Consider the following 15,733-nt stretch of genomic DNA (forward strand, 5'->3'; position numbering starts at 1 on the left):
GAGATAAAGATGCTGGAAGGCTTGTAACTCACCTGTTTGAAGGATTGGTTAGTGAGCAGGTCCTGCCCAGGCAGTCGTTGCAGAGAGTCACAAAAAAAAATTGAAAACACATGCACAGATTAGCATTTCGAGCTGAAAGAAAGTAGTGACTAGAGCAAAGAACTACAGCAAAGAACTATGCACACTACAAGCTGAAGCTGGGGAGTGTTCTTTAAAAAAAAAACAATAATAATCTGCTGTCCAAGTCATCAGGGGCTCATGAAATCCATATTGAGCGTCTGAAAAATCTCTGGATACGTAAACAAAAAAGCTTTAAACTATGCTCTATTTTGGTTTCTGTATACTTAAAAGGAGGTCACGATTGTTATAATGTATTCTTTTGATTGCATCTACATCTGTCTTGACATAGAAAAACAAGAACATGAAAAATGAGTGTGGTAACTAATCCTACAGAGGGGGAATGTCAACAAAAGTCCATTTTAAAAGAAAGACCAATGACAAGTTTAAAAAAGCAATTATGCACATGTATAAACATTGCAATATTGTCCAGTTGAATTTAATTGGGCTTTTGCCAAATGGAATCGAGTTGTCAAAGCTGGGTTTTTTATTTGGCCATATCCATAGAGATCGCCATTTAACCGTTTGAAGGTGCCAGTAAAAACATGCTCTGTATAAATAAATACACACAGTAAATGACTGTCAGCAAAAGCCTCAAATGACCCATTACTCTTTAATAAAAGCCTGGAAAGAGAAGTTGTGCTTATAGCTGTCAGAAGGCTTTTAAGCACGGCAGTAAAATACCTTGTGAAAAGGAATTCAACAATGGTAATGGCTCTATTGAGTCTTCCATTGAGCCTTTAAGACCTTGATTTATACTTTGATTAATAAGAACTCATTAGGGCCTGTTGACATTCCACTTAAACCCATTTGATGCAGTAAAATATATCAATTTATGCACACAGTATTACTACATGACAAGTGGTATGTAATTAGTTTTTAGCAGGCAGAGAGGGAGGTCATTGCGATGTACTGTATGGTATGCTTACAACATTTATCCTATTAGTCAGTCCCCTGGTTCCACATGCTTTTGTCAATTGCTTTATTTAGTTGAGTGTTTGCTTCTGTAAAAAGTCCCCTGCATCATGACTCCTCATGACTTCCGTAGTGTTTCCTCTGTGTTGCCCTGATCCATGAGCCCGTGACGACCCAGTCAGATCCCCAGTTCTCACACTAAAATGCTCTGCAGATGCTAGGGCAAAGCTTCAGCACAGTGGCATTTCTACAATAAGGCATTCAGCAGTGAACAGCTGCTTGTGTTAGCCTGGAGACTGGACCCTTGGCACTCTCAAGAGTCCTCTTACACAACATCCCACCCCACAGCCCATCACACACACAATCCAACTTAGACACACACACACGTTAAACAATCATGGCAGTATTTGAACTTCAAATGCAATGGTTATTAAAAAAAAGAGGCAAAAAAATTGATTTATTGGTCTATATGTTAATGCCGCCAAAACTAACTATACACTCACTGAACTGCAATTCAAAAAACTGCATTCCAGAATACTAATAATAGTAATCCACTTGCTAACAAATCCAAACCTGTTGTCTCTGATAGGCTGAAAACATCTTCTCTATGTCTTTGAGGTCAAGAATCTTGAAAGCTCTGAGGTCATCAATGTCATTCCAGATGGTGCCATTGATCACATTCTGAAAAGGGTTAAAAGGAATAATAATCACATACTGATTAGCATTGAAGGTACTACTTCAAAATGTTGCTCTGCGTTACTTGCTCAATACTTAAAATCAATGATGAACAGACACTTGGAATTTGTTGTGAGATTTTATCAGCTAAAAGACCTAAAAGATCTTTATTCTGTAGAATAACCATGCATAAGATCACTAGGGCCATACTGCTCTGCTGTAAAACTTTAAAGTCATGGAATCATGGCTTTCATTAATATGGTTGGTTACAAAAGGAGATTTTCCTTTTCACTTACATTAAAGCTTCACTACTTGCAAGCAACATTAGTTTGCCAAAACAGATGTTCTCAGTAGAGCTGGGACAATGCTTTGGTCCCAATGTAATTGTTTGATATACATGGGTGCTGATTCGATTTGTATTGTGATTTTCATTAGAGATGGTCTGTTACCTTTTTTGTCCTTCCCAATACCAGATCCGTATCCGCCAATACAGTACGCTAATGGAGTACTGATCCAATACCAGTGTACGTTTTACAGCTGTATAATACTATCGCTGTATGGATGTGATATTATGTGATATTCTATGTTTTTTGTAAGGCCTGGTTTAGGTTAAACCTTTTGTGAAACATAAAACAATGAATTCCATTGAGCTTTCTGTTATTATCCAGTTTGACAGTCAATCATAACGTAAAGAGAACATAAATAAACTACTTTAAAGTAGATTTTCTTCTGCAATAGGTTATGCGATATAAGATCGGTGCAAAAACCGATACCAGCATTTTAGGCAGTATCGGAGGGTTTTCTGGTACTGGTATTGGAAAATGTCAAGTTTTCCTTTATTATTGAATGAAGTATTGCGATTCCATAGTATTGAGTATTGTGGTTTTCTTTTCTATTCTAACCAAAACAAAAGTTGAATGATACACTTCTACAGACAATGTCATTTGAAAATTCTAAGAACTAATTGTTTTCTAAGCAGAAAGCACAACACATGTCAGTCAGTCAAACTGACGTGTATTTCATTTGTAAGGAAGGACATAACATGTCATTTCTACATTTGGTCACAATATGGATATGATATAGTCGCCGTCAGCGGTACAGTTTAAGCAGAAAATATTTAGGTGAATCATTGGTAAAAAAACATTAAAATTCTAGGGAAAAGCCTTGATTTTTAAAACAGTCTCAAAAACAGATCACAATACAAACCATTTTCAAATTGTTTTTCCCCCTCACCCGTATTTCTCATTGTTCTCTTACCTCTCCCAGTTTGGCCCAGTTGAAGGACTTCAGAGGATGAGAAGGTTGAGGGATAGACTTGGAGCGCATGGTGCTCGCTGAGTTGAATGAAGAGGGAATAGGAGGAGGCGGGCCTCCGAAAATGGGAGGGGCTCCTGGCGGAGGAGGCGGTGCTCCAGGTGGTGGGGGAGGTGGTGGAGGAGGCGGGCAGCTGAATGGTGGAGGAGGAGGAGGTGGTGGAGGAAAGCCAGCCATCAGAGGTGGTGGAGGAGGGGCCACGGGGCCGCCAGGCGGAGGAGGCGGACTGACACCCTATTGGTAGGGAGACAAAAAAAAAAAAGAAATCATACTTTGTGATTAATTAACACATTATATAGATTTGTCCAACGTGACATAAATGAAGTGCATTTGCCATCGCACAAAGAAAACTCCCCTAAAAAACAGCTAATTTAGCATGTTAGAGAGCTTTTTTTAAATAATAATGTCAAGCCTAAAATAGAGGCAAATAACAGAAACGCTCTGACATTTTTAATAATATGCTCGTTTGCGTCCTTAGATATGAGGATGTTACTTTTAACTGTGCGCTTGCCTTAACGATTTGCTTAGTATAGACTGGGGCAGGGACACAGCTAGCTTTCACAAAATGAGAAAAAAAAGGGAAGAAGTATTGCTTCAGTAAACTTCAATGTGTGCAGTCTGCTGGTAACGGCATACGTAATCATCAATTCCACAGTGCGCACTAAATACTGATCGCATATGTAGTATGCAATATGTCATTATTCGAACTCTGGCTAAACAAATTTTGAATATTATCCAATTGCGATTTTTTTCACAAATTTTGCGGTTTTGATTTAATATGCAAATTTCTTTTTTGCTCTTTAACTTCAACAAAGACAAGCAATAAATTATTGTATAGTATGAACAACACACTATTAGATAGACTGAACAAAGTGTTCTTTCCAGGAGGTCAGGCCTGTTATGATGAAATTAGGTGATGCATGAATTTATATGAATGACATCTTTTATTTAACTACTTCAATCACAGTTGTATAATGAGCACTGACCAAGCCTAATGTAAACAAACATTCATATGAAAGTCAGAAATAAATCGCACAAACTAAAGTGCAGATTGCTGAAATATAAAACCAAATATGTGGCTTTACCACACAGAGGAGCTGCCTCCAGCCCTTCCCCCTTTTATTTTTTTTGATGTTGCCTTTTTTTAAATGACTGTTCATTTCTTTAATGTTTAAATTCTTATGCTGCACTGTAACTTTTATTCTTGTGTTTTATGTGTCTTAATGTTCTTATTTTAAATTAACGTGTTTTTTTTAAACTAATTTTGTGTAAAGCACTTTGAATTGCCCTGTTGCTGAAATGTGCTATAGAAATAAAGCTGCCTTGCCTTGCCTCATGAAGTTGAGTGCATGACAACATTGCACTTGCTCTGAGAGGCTATCGTCAAGTTACTAGTAGCATGCTAGTAACATGCTAGTAACCTGACGTTACTAGTAGCTTGCTCTGAGAGGCTATCGTCAAGTTAATAGTAGCATGCTAGTAACATGCTAGTAACCTGACGTTACTAGTAGCTTGCTCTGAGAGGCTATCGTCAAGTTAATAGTAGCATGTTAGTAACATGCTAGTAACCTGACCTTACTAGTAGCTTGCTCTGAGAGGCTATCGTCAAGTTAATAGTAGCATGCTAGTAACATGCTAGTAACCTGACGTTACTAGTAGCTTGCTCTGAGAGGCTATCGTCAAGTTAATAGTAGCATGCTAGTAACATGCTAGTAACCTGCTAGTAACCTGACGTTAGTAGAAGCTTGCTCTGAGAGGCTATCGTCAAGTTACTAGTAGCATGCTGCTGGTGGTCTTGCAGTGAGATTAAATGTACAAATAAAACCGTCTAAGCAACGCGGCCTCGCTGCTGTGAAAGCTCCCTGAACACCCTTTATCAGACTCTGGTTGCTTCCCCTCTCCACGACAGTCTCCCCTCCATATCTTTATAACGGAGCTAGCTAGCTAACCGTTAATTAGAACTAATCGTTGCTAACAGAGCCTTCAATTCTCTGTGCCTCGCCCTGTAACCATCTACTGCGTAGAGTTAGCGTGCCAAGTTGATGCTTTCTCTGCGAGTACGGACTGATTTGCTCTTGCGAGTCAAGTGACCAAATCGCAGACTTTGCGTGTAGGAAGTAGCTTTTTTAACATATTGCAATATTATCACAAACGCAATTAATCGTTCTGCTCTAATGCGAACGCAGCCAGTGTCTCGTTTTACCTTCCTACAATTGTCACAATTATGGATGCAGTGAGAGGCAGAATCTCTAAATTCTACTGCATTTTGTAACATTGTTCATTGGAGTGGTTTTTCCTCAAGCTTGGAAAATGCGTCCATTAAAAACACTTAGCTATACAATTACAGCGCAGCCCCGATTCACACAGGGTGTTATTCATATTGTAACCTAGTATAAAAGCAGCCTTGCTCACAGATATGTCGTTGATGCGTGTGGACAGGTCTAGGACCTGCTCCCTGGCTGAGCGAAGCTCCACTCCCTCCCGCTGGAGTTTGTCCTTCATCTTGTTCAAAGTCTTCATCATGTCCTCCTTTTCCTGGGTCTTGGTATCACACTCCCGCTCTTTTCGCTCTAGTTTACCTAGCAGCTCCATATGATCTAAAAAGATGCAATGGGGCAAAATCAAAAGATGTAGATTTGAATAATAAAATGCAAACAGGAAGAGGCACATACAGAGAAGCTAATAGTGATTTGCAGGCAAAAATATAAAAAAAAACAGATTTGTGGACCTAAAAATGGCATGATGCATATTCTTATCCAACCTGCAGAATGCAGTGTGTCAAACAAGTCTTACCTTTCCTGAACTTCTCTGCCTGGTCTCGCCACTGTTTCACCTCATTCTCATTGACCAACCTGTGAAGCACGCAGACAAACATAAGCACAGACCCAAGATGAACTGAACACTGCCTCTTACAAAAATGCTTGCATGTAGTGGTCAACCGCACTTCAACCAAGTCAAGGCAGAACATTTCGAGGAAATTCAATAATTGGATTGGGATGCCATTGATCACTTGACAATAATTTTTGACTTCCTTTTAGTGAGAGCCACCCAGATTTACTGCCAGCATTGACTGGGTTGATGCAGTTTGCTCTTGTAAGCTGTGTAACACAACATTAGTGCTAAAAATAAATCCTGCAGGGCTAAAATCAATTATATTCAAGTTCTACATTTTGCCATTTGGTTCAGCTTGAGGCTTGAAGTTAAACAGGGTTACCGTGATGTTCTGATATGAATGTGAGATCAGCTGACATGAGAAGTGAGTCTTCCTGATCATGAGGCAAGACATGGTAATGGGTATGAAACTTTATCAATGAAGATGGAGTGTATTGAGAAATTAATTTAGCTGAAGAAAGATTTGAAAGTGAAACCTGGAGCCTCGGTTGAAGCCTTGACTAGAGTTGAGAGAACAGACATGTTTCAGTGTCTTAAAGCACAGAGTATAATAGAGAGTAATAGAGTAGAATAGAAACAGTAAAAAGGAAAAATGCATGAGAGAGGGAACTGCTGAGGTGAGACTGCCAACAAGGATAAAGTAACTTCATTGTGGTAATGATTCCAACTTGAAATGCTTGTCATCAATTTACACGAGGAAATCCACAAGGCAATTTAAAAGCAAATTGGTCATTAATCAGATGGAGGTCTTCTGAGTGCTTGTATTAGTGAACACAGCCCGAACTTGATTGCAAAGTCAGTACTGCTTTAATTACTGCGCAAGCCAACACTCCATGGATCCGAGTCATTAAAACAAAAGATCGCTTAATTGTTCACTGGTCAAATAAATACCTTTACATAGCTGTGGAAAAATGTGATTTGTACAAGAGTGCTAATTTTGGGTCAGGCAGACGTGTGAGTAGTCAGAGCCGTTGTCAAGGTGACCGCACTTGATGAATGACTTTGTGTCCCGGTTGTTTTAACAGTTGCTAACTGTTGTTAACGCCGCCCTCTGAGCGGTTGCGGCACGAGACGCACTGAACGTTTTCAGCTGTTAACCGTTGGGCCCTCCGCCCTTCAGCCTGAACAATGATGGAATCACAGTTTATGCAAATCTTTTTCCAGGCATAATTTACTATAAGAGAGCTTATGAAAACACAACACAAATTTGGAATAATGTAAAAGGGAGGGTTAGGTTTTAACCACTGTGATGGTTCTGCAATGGACAGTAATGTAAATCCGGGCTTAAGAAGCCGCGTCCAAGTTTGCTTTCTTTGCGCTACTGGAAAGAGTTATGCTCACGTGAGCTGATGGCACAAACAGTAGTGGCTGAATTAGTGAACAAAGCAGGAGTGAGCAGGGGCCAAGGTTTACCACGCTACATGTTTTATGGTGCTTTCACCACTGAGACTAAACACATCCATCACTGATCTGAAGCTTGTTTTAGAACTAACAGTAAAGTGGAGAGTGGACGAAAGATGGTGAAAGAAAAGAATGACAACACGTCTGAGAGAGAAACTGAAGTTAACTGGTGGGAGAAACACACACCAAATGTATTGTGTGGACGAAGCCGGGAATGCCATCTTCACACACACACACACACACACACTCTTTGGCTCCTAGTAGAGAGTTGTTTCAAATTTCAGTGAAACCAACACCACTGCAGATGTCTATCATTTGGAAACAAATTTCTTTGAGCGACAGGGTACACTGTGCCCATGATGACATACAGAAAACATCTACTTCCAAGTCATAATGCTTGGTTTTCCCTTGAAAATTATTATTCCTCCTCGTTGTCTTCCACATGAAGCCAAGGGACTGCTTGGCCGCACCTAAACACGGCTGACTTGGCTGGCCTGCCGGCTTAATGCGATTAGAGCAGTTTCCTTTTGATCTCCAGCTTCCACTTTCATGCCAATTCACGCTTGGAGCGTGGCTTCCTCCGATTCTACCCGCGGCCCCCTGCTGCCAGCTTCACTTCACCTCACCTCACCATCCTGTGCAATCCTATTTTCCACTCTCAACACTGGCACAATAGATGGGACAAGAGTGTTGGAAACAGGTCTTATTACACAAGTGAGTACTGGTTTACTGTAAATGCATCCTCCTTACACCAAAACTCTGATGCATAACTCCAGTGCTTCTAAGCCTTTTAGCAATGCCTCAAACATTCAACATAAAAGTGCATCATGTGGATATCGGACTTGTCTTTGATCTGAGTTAAAAGTGATGCTGATTGGATGCATAAACTACAAGGACATTCCAGAAATGGGAGCATGTTTCCAGCTTCACGGATTAAGGAGAAGCTTATGTGTGTATGTATGTGTTTTTTTACACCTATCGGTAATACAGTGCACTTACATTAACTCTTATAATGTTATGAAATACAGTACAATGTTTAGCCTGAACCACCATGTACAGTAATTTCCTATGATAGTGAACAGACATTTTTTACAGACATTATTCCTGACATGTGCTAACAAATAGGAAATATACTGTTGTCATACAGCTGTCAATGGGCAGAGGTTGTGGCGGAGGTGTGTCTGCTTTGACTGGGGATGATGAGATTACACTTACATGCGAATGATGTTCTTAACATTGAAGTTGTCCAGAGGGGCGCTGTCGGGGTCCTCTCCCTTGTCGTCCTGAAGGACTAGCTGCTGGAGGATCCTGTCTAAGAGCTGCCAGTGCTGCAGGCTACCACCACCCCGTTTATCTGAGCAACGAGTCACAGACAGAGATAGTAAGATACTGTAATCCCAGTATATTGGTACCAATATGAACTGTTGGCATATGGTGTTGTTAATTAGGCCTGGGACCATTTGTGTTTGTCCTAATTTCAATTCATTCACAATGCATTGGTGCCAGTTCGATTTGTATTGCAATTTTCATGCTTTGGGACTGTAGAAGTATTGTAATTAGACAATACTGAGTATAGCGATTTTAGATGTTTTATCTACATTTCTGCTTTTGATTTGTTTTGTTGGAAGTGGATATGATGATGACAGTCGCTGTCAGCGGTACCGGATAAACAGAAAATATTTAGGTAAATCATTGGTAAAAAGAATGAATTAAAATGCCAGACTCTAAGGAAAAGAAATGTATTACTTAACTTATTTTAAAAAATTGCAAAACAATCCTGATGCTTGGATGCATTTTCCATTTTTTTTCACCCATATTGTTAAAGCTGCCCTGCCACACAAAAACGTGTTTTCGTGCATTTAAAAAAAAATGTTTGGTCCATGTGTGTTTGTGTTATGTTGTGAATGTGAAAATGAACTGCTACCTCCTGTGTCAGCTCCAGCCACTTAAAAGAAACACTGAAAAGGCCAATTACAAAAGCTGGTCAGTCTGACATCATGTTGCCTGAGCTCATTACTATTCATCAGCTCGCCTATTTGCACTGGGTAAAGGATGCTGATAGCCAGGCTCTTGTTAGCTAGCTGTTAGCCAATCAGAGTCAAGCAGCTGAGCTCGTTGAATATTAATGAGAACTGGCACAAATCGAGTTCGAGTCATCCTGCAGGCTTTCTATACCACACTAGAATGGCTTGAAACAAGGTAACCAAGGCATTTTTTCCACAAAAAAGTCCATGGTAGAACTTCAGACATTACAACAAAGTAATGAAAAACGTGCTCAGGGGAGCTCAGGGCACCTTTAAGTACACTCCAGATAGGATGTATGTAAATGATTATGTTTTTTTTCTAGACACATACATCAAAACAAAAAGCCTGGATGTAGCATTGATTTATTCATTTTAATACAGCGTTGATGGTATTGTCTGTAAATTAAATAACTTGTCGCAGAATCACATTTACAACCTTATTAACTCATTGGTATGTAGCTACTCACAGGGCATCTGCAGGCAGTGCTGGAGGATGGAGAGGAGGTTGGGGTAGGCGTCTGTGTGGCTCAGCTTCTTCTTGACCAGCTCAAACATGGCACCTGCACTCTTAGTATCTACGTGGGTCTATAAAAAAAATCAAAGAGACATTCCAAAATTACTATCAAGTCTGACAATTGCTCCGACTTGCATTTGCCTTCATTTGAGCCATACAACAAAAGCACTAAAAAAATCAAAATAGAGCCATTCTAAGTTACTCACCATATCGAATCTTTTGGCCAACTCAGAGTCATCCTCATTCCGCACCATCTCAAAGAAGTCCAAATGCCTGGACAGGGAGGAACAACACTCTCAGTGTATTGACTGCGCTTCTTTCCCCACCAATCAATAAGGAAATACAAACACTCTCAACAAAACACAGGGGTCAAAGTTTTTTTCTTTGCTGCTCTTCACTGCAGAATTAATACTGAAGAGGATGCTTATTTATTGGGTGGGTCTCACTCGCACCTGTCCAGAGTGGCATTCTCATGTTCTCTGAGCTTGTCGATGACCGGCTGGATGCCCAACATCAGGAACTCGTACCTTAGGTGGAGGCGGAACTCAAGGTTGTCCTACAAATAAAAGAAAAAACATTAAGACAAGACGACAAAATTGCTACGACTCCGCACATGGTAATAATGGGACATCAGATAATACATAAATATCTAGCATGTGCCTGGGTTTTATTTTAGTACTTGTGAAATTACTGGGGGAAGTTTTTGATTGACAAAGATATTCCCAAAATACATACATCTGTGTTTTTTAATAGTAGGCGGAAGATTGAACTGCGCTAGCACAGCTAGGCCATCTACTCCCCTCTTCATTATATTTAGTCTTTATGCTAAGCTAAACGGCAGCTTGCTGTAGCTTCATAAAAAAATGTTTTCCCAAAATGTTACATATACATTTGACCTCAAGCCAACCAAAGCTTTTCAACTGTGTCTAGCAACAGATTTGGGTTAAACCATATTCAATCAAGGTTTCCCATGTTTGATAGGGTGTAACCTAAAAGGGATAAGGCTGTTATTGCTGACCTCCCCAGCTCCAGCGTTGAGCACAGCATTGATGAAGGACATGATGGCAGTCTTTAAGTTGACCTCGTCTCTGTAGCGGCCTGTACTCTTGTCCAGCTCATTTAGCAGCGTCTACATGGTCAGGAAAGATGGGAGAGTTAGTCAGCAAGTATATTTGATCTACTATATATATTTTAGGACTGGACAGGGCAGCAGGGTGAATCAGTGGTTAGCACTTCTGCCTTTCTGTGTGGAACACTCCAGGTGCTCCGGTTTCCTCCCACCATGAAGACATGCCTGCTAGGTAACTAGGACTACAGCTGAAAATTAGCCGTCTGGCTAACACTTGCACATTTATAGAAATGTTAATTAAAAGGACAATTCAAGTCGAACCACGAACACCGTGCAACCAGTACCCAGTAACATAGCTCAAGCACGGCGTTTATGGTTTGACTGGTCATGTTTTCCCAAGATGGCGCCTGCCTGTATAGGTAAACGATACAGTTTTTATAAACTCTTTATAATGAACTGTTTGTACACTTTTTTCAATGCTTCGGTTTACATGTACATGCTACCGTGGAAACGTGGTGCTATTTTGAGCCTTGTTAATGGTATAGAACTCGCGATTTCTTTTTCCTTTACTAGTTCCCCAACTACTAGCGTTACAAGCTAATTAGCGGATTGCGCTAAAACTGGTCACATCACATTAGCATGAAAACAAATCCCAGGGAACGATCGACTCAGTACACGTGTTACTAAGCCCTAGGTTCATTTAACGCTGGAATTGTCCTTTGATATCAGTGTCCTAATCAAATAAATAAATCTTAACATAGGGTTAGCTGGGCCAGACATAAAAGAATCTCGACCTGACATGTTTAGGAGTTGTTCCAACAGTAACAATGAAGACAAGCAGTTAACACAGGGTCACTGGTCTCAATTCCCACTTCCATTTTTCCCACTCTGACACTGACTCCCAACCAGTGCAACTAGTATTCAGATCCTTTACCTCAGTAAAACTACTAATACCACGTTGTAAAAAATACTCTTAAAAGTCCTGAATTAAAAATGTTCAAGTAAAAGTATGTAAGTAACATCAAAGTAAAAGTACTCAATGCTGAAAATTCCTCACATTTTAGAAACAGGAAACAATTAAAATGGTTGTGTTTAATCGTCTAATCATTTCAGCTATACTTGTAGGTCTAGACAGACAGACAGACAGATAGATAGATAGAAAGATATAAAATATATATTGTTGGGTAGGTTATTATTATAATCAAACATTTTATTTTATAAACTACCTGTGTTTTGAGTCCCAAAATCTTATTTGTAAAGTTATTAATAACTAAAGATGTCAGATTAATGTAGTGGAGTAAAAAGTATAGTTCTCTCTGAAATGTAGCAAAGTAGAAGTAGAAACTGTGGCATGAAAAGAAAAACGATTTAAGCAAAGTACCTCAAATTTGTAGCAATTACTTGAGTTAATGTGCTTAGTTACATTCCACCACTGACCCCAAAATACTTTTGCAGCATAATCACTATAACTCAACATTAGAAAGGCCTCATAAGTTTGGAGTCACTCAGCTCCGTTGGTGTTAGCTTAGCCTGAGGAGACAGGATTTAGCTCACACCCCCAGGGTCGCGTGAACGTGGCTTGTTGACTCAGTCCTGCAAGTTACTAAAGCACTACGCATACACTGAACTCCATAACTCTGGATGTCCTCACCTGCCTGTGAAATGGGCTGAGTGTTGACTTAACAGTCTGGGGTGCTGAAGTCTCCAACTTATCAAAATGACCACAGCTCGATATATTTCAGTATAACTATGAAATATTTTGTCTACCCTTTCCCATAATGTCTGTCTGTCACTAAGTATGTTCGTACCCTGACACTTGGGAGTTATGGACATGGGGTGTGAGGGGGACATGCCCCCCGCACGTTACATGACGGTGCCCTCTGTCCCCCACACTTACACCACGTCTGAGTTGATTTGAACGCACCATAAGTAGTCAACATGCACGTTACTCAGGTTACGTCAGTTGATTGATGAGATATAGGCAATAATAAAATGATACATTATAAAAGTATATACAAAAATATAGGGAGGAATAAGCATTTAAATATATTAATAATATAGATAAGATGAATAATTAAGATGAGTACATATGATGGAATTGTGGTTAGAATTTGCCAGATGCCACCAAATCGGGGCTATCACGCTATCATGTCAAATTGCTCCCCGGACTATGCTAGTTAAATATAAGCAGGTCTGCCGTTGGGCAAGATGTTGCAATAAAACAGTATGTAACGGTTTATGGAAATGTCAGTGTTTCCATACATTATAATTGAAATGTATGCTAGTTGGAATATGTGAATTGGAGAGACAAATGAGAGAATGAGAGAAGAAATCACCATCCTGAACAAGATGTCCCCCTCACTTCTTAAATTACAGCTACAACAATGCTTGAAGTATTCAAGCAACGTTACAGCTGTTTGCTTCTTTTGATACAGATCACTTTGGTTTCCCCTTACCTGAAAGCGTGTCCTCTCCGCAGCGTATTTCTGGAAGTGTGCCATGGCCTGCAGCACCTTCTTGTGTCCGTCGGGCACCAGGCAGACTGCACCGAGAATCTCCAGCACCGCCACTTTGGTCTTGATGTTCTCCGTCCTCAGGCTCTGTGAGATGGTGTTGATGCTCTGTGGGTGAGCCAGGACGTGTGCACGGCCCTGGGAGTTGTTCATCAGGGCCTTGATGCAGCCGATTACAGAGGTGTGGACGCGGCTCTCCGATGTCTCGTAGTCCATGCTGCGCAGGAAGTTGAGGAGGCAGGTGAGGCCGTCGAGCTCGATGAAGCGTGTGACGAACCTAGAGGAGGTGGGCAGAGAGATGAGTACATGTCAAGAGCGAAGTAGTCTCGCATTGCCAGACCTTCCTACATAGCGCTGCGGAGCAGGGTCTGGCTAGTCCACACAGCATGGGAGAAAAAACGTGCTCTGGTTTATGGGCACTTCTTTAAACCAATCACAATCGTCTTTCTTACAGTTCAAAGGTGCCTTAGTAAAATAACCTTGGGAAGAAACGCGTTTTAGTGGAACGCGTACGTTCAAAAGATGTTTTAGTTATGCAAGAGAAAACTCTGATTGGACAGATAGTCTAACAGCTGTCTGGATTTACCCTGCAGAGATTTGAGGAGCAGTTAACTATAGTCATCATAAATCCACCGGACTTTCAAATAGCAACACAAGGAAAGCGGAAGGTAACAGACATCCAGCTGAAAATTAGGGACATCCTGTGGAATTTCCAGCGGCAACAGAGCAATCCCGGAAATGAAACGGCATCGAGATAGACAAAGAGTGAAGTAAAGTATAAGGGGGCTTAGGTAACATTATATAAAGCTAGAAAAATTATTATATGCCAAAGGTACTGAAGGGCTTTAACAGAGCAAATGTCATCTTCAATTCACTTGTTATGTCCAACCGTTCAAAACCCAAACTTTACAAGAATAAATAACTGATCAATCATCAAATTTGTTAGATACATTTTCTGTCGATTAACTAAGTGGTTAAAGAGGTACTCCAGTGATTTGATGTTGCATTTCTGCACAGTTATGGGGACTCACAAGTCAGACAGATTCAAAACAAATGGCCAAATCTAAGTTAATATTCTGACTTTTATTCCCTAGTCTGGGTTAAGATCCAAAAACATGGCATCCCACATTTCCCATTAACCAATAGCACATTTTCGTCCCTCCCTGGCATTGCATTCAGACATTACCATATATTTCAAACATCACCCCTTCAGTTTGTATGGCAGGCTTTTTTTTAATCAACTAGAAGTGTCTGAGCAAAGATAACTCTGATGACATCATGGGCCAATATTATCAAAATACATGACAACACTCCTCCAGAGCCACTGTTTCACATGCTGAGTAGGTACTTCCCATGAGGACACAGACATTTATGTGCAAGTTCACTGTTCAAGTGCTATCATACAAGAATAGAGTATTTATAAGTGAACGGTCACACTGTCACAACCCAAGTTCATCCAGTCTCCTACCAACAACCCAACTCAGTAGTGGAACGAATCAGAAAGCAGCAAGTCATTAACCTCTCTGGTAGAGAGCAGGCCTATTAAAGGACAGCCAGGACATGTAAACATTTAAGGGATGTCACATCTACTGAGCACACTGTGGGCTGTATTGTGAATGGCCTTCCCACTGATTAAGATTCCTTATAGTCCTCATAAATGATTTCAAACAAATAAAAGCTTGTGTAACGTGCAAAAGAGCCAGAAGGAGAGGAGACGAGGACAAACAGAGGATAGATGGATGGAGTCAGAAAGTGAAAATGACCGTGAGGACAGGGGAAGAGAGGGTCTGAGAGCTGAGATGTATTACTAAACATTATGGCAAATACATTGTTTTGATGTCAGAGGTTCCATCCCGTCCCACTGCTGTCTTGGCTTGAGCAGGCACAGAATTATTCTCATACACACACTCAATCAGTCCCCGATTTCCAGCAGATGCATACATAAGCATACAGACAGACTTTACCTGGCATGACCAGTAAATCTCTAAAAGACATAATCCTCTGATCTCCATCAGCCCCTGGGTGAGATCAAGAAGGTCACACTACATGCATGCATGCATGCATGCATGCATGCAGCCAACAATGCATTGAAATCACAGAGAACACACACGCAACCTTTCAGCAGACAATGTGCTTTTTGTTTTTAGCATGTTTCAGTCACGACCTTGACTCAAAACCATGGTGGCGAACAATAAATCCAAAACATCAGATGGTCCTTGATTTAGATGCAACACAGACACTGGGACTAGAGCAAGGCAGAACTAATCCATCTGGTTAAGTTAAACATCTCATGTCAGTG

At 40.5% G+C, this 15,733-nt stretch overlaps 1 protein-coding gene and 1 long non-coding RNA gene across 4 annotated transcripts in view; one reads left to right on the forward strand and one right to left on the reverse strand.

Annotated features, from left to right (window-relative positions):
- Positions 1–15,733, reverse strand: part of daam2 (dishevelled associated activator of morphogenesis 2) — a 102,908-nt gene that overhangs the window by 18,762 nt on the left and 68,413 nt on the right. For all 3 annotated transcript variants that reach the window (XM_034857404.1, XM_034857405.1, XM_034857403.1), the window contains exons 6-16: positions 13,378–13,711; positions 10,871–10,981; positions 10,305–10,408; positions 10,059–10,125; positions 9,806–9,923; positions 8,530–8,668; positions 5,815–5,873; positions 5,434–5,618; positions 2,965–3,255; positions 1,606–1,713; positions 33–62 (exon numbers count right to left, since the gene is read on the reverse strand). In XM_034857404.1, the coding sequence (XP_034713295.1) occupies positions 33–62; positions 1,606–1,713; positions 2,965–3,255; positions 5,434–5,618; positions 5,815–5,873; positions 8,530–8,668; positions 9,806–9,923; positions 10,059–10,125; positions 10,305–10,408; positions 10,871–10,981; positions 13,378–13,711 (1,546 nt within the window). The remainder of the gene's footprint in view (positions 1–32; positions 63–1,605; positions 1,714–2,964; positions 3,256–5,433; positions 5,619–5,814; positions 5,874–8,529; positions 8,669–9,805; positions 9,924–10,058; positions 10,126–10,304; positions 10,409–10,870; positions 10,982–13,377; positions 13,712–15,733) is intronic.
- The window catches only part of LOC117935337, a 38,310-nt gene that overhangs the window by 7,451 nt on the left and 15,126 nt on the right, over positions 1–15,733 (forward strand). The window contains exons 3-4 of the long non-coding RNA XR_004654729.1: positions 11,237–11,305; positions 13,385–13,387. This is a non-coding gene — a long non-coding RNA (uncharacterized LOC117935337). The remainder of the gene's footprint in view (positions 1–11,236; positions 11,306–13,384; positions 13,388–15,733) is intronic.

The sequence above is a fragment of the Etheostoma cragini genome, chromosome 20, assembly GCF_013103735.1.
Source record: "Etheostoma cragini isolate CJK2018 chromosome 20, CSU_Ecrag_1.0, whole genome shotgun sequence".
In the NCBI taxonomy this organism is placed as follows: Eukaryota; Metazoa; Chordata; class Actinopteri; order Perciformes; family Percidae; genus Etheostoma; species Etheostoma cragini.